At 45.2% G+C, this 7,432-nt stretch overlaps 1 protein-coding gene across 1 annotated transcript; it reads right to left on the reverse strand.

The window, feature by feature from the left end:
• Window positions 1-1,357: 1,357 nt before the first annotated feature.
• LOC308280090 (mitochondrial pyruvate carrier 1-like) lies at window positions 1,358-1,690 on the reverse strand (the record flags this gene model as incomplete). Its single annotated transcript, XM_080720352.1, has 1 exon — window positions 1,358-1,690. The coding sequence occupies one exon, from the start codon at window positions 1,688-1,690 to the stop codon at window positions 1,358-1,360; it is 333 nt and encodes a 110-aa protein (XP_080576478.1).
• Between the last annotated feature and the right edge of the window lie 5,742 nt (window positions 1,691-7,432).

Here is a 7,432-nt window from a genome sequence, read left to right on the forward strand (position 1 = left end):
CTGCATGCATCACGCAGCTGTAGGCCTATCCCCTCATCAAACCTAATTTATCGTCCGCCGTGCGAAGGCGCTGCATGCAGAGGACGTCCGAGAACAGCAGACCTACAGGACGCGATCTGAGCTAGTATGTCAGCTGTTCACGGCGCTCACAAAACCGTTGCGGGCGAAGTATGTCTCGCTAGGAGTATCTCACCAACACACTAGGGGAGGTTGAATGAACGGAAAGCAACGCTCCCCCAATACAACGGGATCTGTTGGGAATTGATTATGTGAATGCACGTAATCCATGCACCGTGGTGGATTCAAACCCACAGGGCAGGCACCATGCATCCAAGTTTAAATATGTATTATATTTTCATCATTCTATAAAGGAAGAGAATGACAGTCAGTTCAGAATGAAACCTTGCTCAAATATGGAATTGAGTTAGGCCGTAAAGCTCTCTGTCTTCCGAGCAATCTTCGTTCTTACTCTCACCTATGGTCATGAAGTGTGGGTCATGACCGAAAGTATAAGGACTCGGGTACAAGCGGCCAAAATGTTCTGGCATCTAGTACGGATGCCTCCCGAGCGCTTTCCTAGGAAGGTCCTCGATGCACGTCCCACTGGGAGGAGAGCCCGTGGCAAACCAAAGACAAGATGGAAGGACTATATCTCCACACTGGCCTGGGAACGCCTCGGTATACTTCAGGAAGGAGTGGAGGAAGTTGCTCAGTTGGCCCAGTTGGAACTGTTACCCCCGCGACCCGATTCCGGTTAAGCGGTTGAAGATGGATGGATGGATGTCATAGATGACCTGAAGTCAGATACACGGGGATGGCTTCCATGTGGATCTCAGAGCTTCTTTGCTGTTTAAGCTTTACCCAGCTGATGTCTGCTCCGATGGTCTGCACAGTGTGTGTGTGTGTGTGTTGGGGGAGGGGGGGTAAGGTAGATAGCTGGGGTAGATCAGGGACACTTCAACGCATATTTACTGGGCGGGCCGTGAAGCCAAGCAGTGATTATTATCAGACAGCCTCTCTACCCACTAAGCCAAGGGTCTTCAACAGGGGGTCCAGGACCCCTAGGGGGTCCTCGAGTTACTACAGGGGATAGAAGCTTTTTTTCCTCCTTTTTTATATTAACCACTTGAACCCTAGCATCCATATTCTGAGAACCGTAGCAAAAAATAGCAGATCTACTGTGAGCTTGTAGATCGGCTATTGACATGAATCCAAAATACACTGATCGATCGTGCTGTCAAACGATGAAACTATGTAATCTATGAAAAGGTTGTGGGGGTCCCTGCTTCATCTCTCTCTCTCCGCTAAGGGGTCCTTGGCCTGAAAGACCCCTGCACCAGGCCATGTCTGCCACAGATCACAGTTTGTTCATCTTCTTCTCCAGGTTGTATCTGATCAGACGACTCCCCTGCATGAGCTGCGCTGTCTCGTTGGTGCAATGGCAAGCAAACAGCAGCCAATTGGGGCCGGGCCGCACCATGTAGGCAAAGCGCATGAAGAGCAGCGAATAGCAGCTCAGCGCAAAGGTCATTCTGCCACTGATGATCTCAGGGCTCTTCTTCATATCGGTGAGGGCTGCAATCGGAAGGCCCCAGTTGGCCACCGGACCCCAGAAATGTGTGCTCATCAAATATGTCCGGAACTCCTTGCTCTTCAGTTGATTGACAGCTTTCCGCATAAGAGTCGCCATGCTTTAGGTTAGCGAATGACTGAGTGAGTGTAGATCTATATTTGTAGCAGCAATCACGTTGAGTTCAGTATAGACCGTTGGTACTGTATGTGTGTCAATATCCCCTCAGACAATTATCTGTGCTTGCTCTAGCGCTTGCTCTTCAGTGCTTGTGAGGACTGGATCCGCTCCTTATATATTTCTTGCTGAGATGTAGATTTCCATATTTGGGCCCTACAGTGGGAGACAAATCCATATTTGGATCGGAGGATTTACATCATGGCCGAGTTTCTGAGAGTGCCGACTTGCCCTCCCACATACATACATACAGACAGCACTCATCACTCTGCTTTCGCGCTCTGCGGCTCGCACTCGTCGTTTTCTTGGGACCAGAGTGCAGTCTAGTTAAAGTCAATGCTGGGCTTCTAATCAGCTGAAACCTTGCACGACATTCATATGTTTAGATCAGGGGTCTTCAACGTTTTCAGGCCAAGGACCCCTTAGTTGAGCGAGAGATGAAGCAGGGACCACCACAATCTATTCATAGATATAGTTTCATTGTTTGACAGCACGATCAACAGTGTATTTTTGGATTCATGTTAAGATATTTCACCACTTGAAACGCCAATACTTAATAAACTTGACCTTTCACTCTGTACTTAGTCTGCTCTTTTTCTCCTCTACACCAAACCACTTTGCCAAAAATAACTGATCTACAAGCTGCAAGGCGTTGTGAGTTCAAATGAAAAAGGAGAAAAAAAGTTTCTATCACTCAAAGAGTTGGAGGACCCCCTTTAGTAACTCTTAGGACCCCTATAGGGGTCCCAGACCCCCTGTTGAAGACCCATGTTTTAGATTCTGTCACTGACTAAACTACTGATGTCACAGATGACTGACGTCACAGGCTGGTCACGACGTTTGTGATGCACTCAGTGGTGGAAAAAAGTACTCAAAATGTTTTACTCAAGTAAAAGTATCAAAACTGCAATAGGCCTATAGAAATACTCTGTTACAAGTAAAAGTCCGGAAATTCAAAATGTACTTGAGTAAAAGTACAAAAGTATTGGCATCAAAATGTACTTAAAGGTATATTCAGTGATTGTATTTCATTCAAATAAAAATATAATTGGTACATTTTCCATTCATTCTCCTCACTAGAATGTGTGCTGACCATATAAGGACTTCCACCATGGCCCATGTTACGGGCATAGCTAGATTCGGGTTTCAGAGGTGGCCAGCCAGTCCTTGACCAATCAGGGTAGAGTATGGCCATAGTTATGTAATGATGGTCAAAATAAAAGTTTTGAGAACCACAGTCGCTCTGAATTAAGAACGTCTGCTAAATGCCTAGATTGTAAACTACTGAACTCATAAAATGCCACAGTCTCGTAGTAAATTAGTATCATACATATCCTGAAGCTGGAGACGTAGGCCTAGCGATATTCAGTGATTGGGTCTAATGATGAAAACGAGAACATTATAATGGTGTAAAAAATCTATAATCCACGCTGTAAGGCCAGTAAGGAACAAGATGACCCCCGGCCACTTTCATTATCACTGAATACACCTTTAAAGGCCATGTACACAGGAAGTAGAAAAGAAATGTAGTTTATGTATTTGAAGGGCTGTGGGGGCGTTCCACTAAAGACATGGACATAATTATTATAGCCAGAAGATGGTGATGCCCACTAGTAGCCTGATTTCAGACTGCGCTGGAGCTTGAGTCTGACATTGTCCCCATTGTAAGAGATTTCAAAGGGGAGGGGATTTAAAATGTGAAATTCCCAATCACAAGACATCTGGTGGGAGGGGTTGTGTTTGACTTGTGTACACAAAACATTCTCCCCTCCCCTCTATGACAGGCATTGTCTTTGATGTTTCATTGATTAGAGAGAATCACTAACGAGCTTGTATGGCTCAATCACTGACTGCAGTTCAGAACCCTTTTGAAGTTCAAAGGGATAAATTAAGAACTCTCGTGAGCCACCCCTCCCTCCTCTGTTTCTGTTGATTTTCAAAAGTTAGACCCACCCCTCCTCGGTCTTGCATTGACGGTCTTGCCGACGATGAATGCAAGGGTTAATTTGCTGGTGCCCATGGCAACCCGCCATTTTGACTACCTTCGAGGTCCTGGCGAAAAAGGTAATCAGAGTAAATGTAATCCAAGCATGTCCTGTTTATTTCGCGAAAATCTTTTCTTTCAGTCAGGACCGGTTTTTAACAATCCTGTGCCACAGCGTTTGTGTGACGGCCGGTAGAGAAGGCCGCGTTTTGAACATGAAAAGAAAAAAAATAAAAGATCCGGAAGAAAACTGCATGTTTGTGCAGCAGCTTTACAGGGCAGTGAACGAGGCAGACATCACTTCCTGGTCACGTGATTTCGCGCTGCATTTTGGGAAATGGAGTTTGTTTCATCACCGCCGTAGCCAAGTACAGTATACAGTATAGTTTACTGTACAACGCGCCGATGGGCACACATAGACATTAAAGAGATTGACGCGTTGACACCACGTGGGCATCAAATGAGTTAACATAGTATGTATTTTGGGCTAAGACCCCCATCAGAAAATATTTCATGTCAGGGACAAGGTTGGTGGCGTTAAACATGTTTGAAGAGTTTACAACTTGTCACATTGTGTTTTGATGTAAATCGGCTATTTTCAAAGGGCCGACAGTATAGTACAGTACATGTACAGTACATATAGACTTAAAGTGGTTACACTGTTTTTGATTCTTAGTACAGTGTATTAAGTAATAACCCCTGAAGCCCTCTCAATGATACCTGGGGGCCATTGACGGACTTTCAGCAGGTCCCCAGACTCTACTTTGAGAACCACTGTACTACATCTACAGACCTAGATGACATGCTAGGCTATCATGCTAAACCCACTCATTGCTGTCAGGCAGAGACCTTCTATCTCCTCTGTAATGCCCCTACTTCAAGGGTCTTCAACAGGGGCTCTTCAGAGTTACTACAGGGCATCCTCCAAATCTTCCAATCCTTTGTATATTAACAACTTGAACCCTAGTGTCCATATTCTGAGAACTGTAGCCAAAAATAGCAGATCTACAAGCTCACAATGCCTCGCAGCGCGAGGCGTTGTGAGCTTGTAGATCGGCTATTTTCGGCAAGGTTTTGTGTAGAGGGTAAAAAGAGCAGACTAAGAGTATAAGGTCAAGTTTATTAGGCAATGACGGCTCAAGTGGTTAAATATCTGAAAACACAAATTGACATGAATCCAAAATACACTGATGACTATGCTGTGACTGTCAAACAATGAAACTATATGGAATCTATAAAAAGGTTGTGGGGGGTCCCTGCTTCATCTCTCTCTCAACTAAGGGGTCCTTGGCCTGAAAACGTTGAAGACCCCTGCCCTACTTTGTCATACAACAGTGTCACACAAAAGTATGTGCGTCTTTGGGTTTTACAAACATAATTGAACTAATGAAAAGTAGGCCTAATAAGAACTTGTGACTATAATGACTACATTGAATCTTTCTTTCCCCTATGTAATTTCCTGAAAAGTAACCATTTTGGACACGTTTGGAAAGGTTTTCACCCGACAATGACGATAAAGCAGTGAGATCATGTTTGCCATCAAGCTTTGCTCTCAATTCAGTATACTGTAGTTGTGTCTAGGGATGGGTATCGTCTGCGATACTTTTAATGGTATCGATCGCATAACGGCAATACTATCGGGTATTGGTTCATGTAAAAACAAACGATACCTCGTTTCGATACTCTGGAACGCACCCCTGGCCGGTCGCATCTGTAACAGTTGGGCTACTGAGAGTATAATGACTGCTTTAGTAGGCTACACACGTTACTTGTGGAAAATAGCCGACAATAGCCTATAATGTTTATTATTATGATGATTATCCAACGTCTATACTCTCCTCTCCGCCACTCTGTGTGATCATCATCATCACTCTGCTCTACCACAGCAGCCAGCGAGTCACCACTCTTTCCGTGTTGAAGTTAAACTTAAATAAAAAGTATCGAAAATGGTATCTAAAAGGGTATCGTATCGATTCCCAGGTATCTAAAAAGGTATCGTATCGATTCAAAGGTGAACGATACCCATCCCTAGTTGTGTCCCAAATCCAGGGGCTACGTGCTTTGAAGGCTGCAGCCTGTAACACAACAGCAATAAGTCAAAACTAGCTCATTTACAGCGGCGAGTGTTTTTTTTCCTTTCTCCACCATTGCTCTCATGATGCTGCTCTTGTGGTTGATGTGAAAATTGTTCTGGGAAGTAGGCTATCCTGGCACGTCTGAAGTGTGCATTAGATGCAGCCTTCAAATTGGGGAAAAGTCGACCGCACTTGAAGGGTGCTTTTGATGTAATCGCTGCTGTGATGTAATCAGCCTTCAAACACAGCTTTTGAAGTGTTCGGGGCCCCTGAATTAGGATACAGAGCAAATGTCTCAATCCAAGGCAGATTTGCACAGTTACACTTCTTAAGAATAATAATAATAATAGTACATTTTAAATTGTAACACACTTTTCATTCAGTGAATCTCAGAGTGCTACCGGTACATATATTGCAAAGGGCCGACAGTACAGTACATGTATATAGACTTAAGAAACTACAATGTGTCCTCCAAGGTTATTTTGTTTGAACGGGTAGGAACTGGATCAAACTGGTTTATATAATTTTACCAGTACGATAGACTCACACTCACACACACGCGCACGGCCAGTCGCCCTCGTCATCCTCTATTCCCTTGGCTGTCCGGTCCAGTGCAGGTCTTGGCTGTCCGGTCTAGTGCAGGCCGGCCACCTGGAGAGTGGAGGCAGGCTGGAACCTGTCCGCTCAGCTTACTGTCATCCTCTCTGCAGCAGCACCTGCCGGGTCACAACTTCCCTCCCGTCCAAAGCGCTGCGACGCCGGGGCCTTGATTTATCTCGGCTGGCACCCGGCGGAGGGATGCAAAAGGAAGCGGAAAACTCCACAGTAACCCAGCAGACGCCCGAAGCTAGATTGGCTTTAAGATTGCAATCAGGAATGGGTTCCGTTTCCACACCGATCGATGCGTTGAGCTTGAGTGTTTTGGGGTTTGTACTTTGTATGCATTAGGCCACCTGAAACTCCCCCCAACCCCTACTATCTTCACCACACACACACACACACACACACGCACACGCACACGCACACGCACACGCGCACACACACACGATATAGGGTTAATCATGGTCGGAGTAGCATGGGTTTCAGTATCTTACATCGAAAGCCCCCCTTCAAGCCAAGTGCGAGAAAGCGCCCTAGCATGTCGTCAGTGATAAGAGAGACTGGCAAACAACCAGACTCTCTGGTAAGCCACGCTTCCTGGCAAGAGTATTGAAAAACTGCAGCCCGGTTCATATAGCAGCAGCCCTAACCACATAAACCCCTTAGCTTGTAGATCTGCTATTTTCTGTGAAGGTTTCCCCCTGAATAAGGATGCTGTGGTTTAATTGTTCAACATCAGCTCCTTGAACCATGAGATAGTCTGACAATGAGAAGATGAACTTGCCACTGGCCCATTTGGGGCAGTGGTTTAAAATCAAACCCATTGTGAAGTGAGTGGTGCCTTTTGATGAGTTAATTCAACAAAACTTTGAGTGATATAAACCTTTTTTGGTTGTGGGAGTCCCCGCCTCATCTCTCTCTCAACTAAGGGGCCCTTGGCCTGAAAATGTTGAAGACCCCTGAGTTAATTTCATTATGCTGTCCGGTCTGAACTAGAGGATCAATGTTAAATCCATGTCCATTCAT

This window comes from Nannobrachium achirus (assembly GCF_963921795.1).
Source record: "Nannobrachium achirus genome assembly, chromosome: 24".
NCBI classification, from domain to species: Eukaryota; Metazoa; Chordata; class Actinopteri; order Myctophiformes; family Myctophidae; genus Nannobrachium; species Nannobrachium achirus.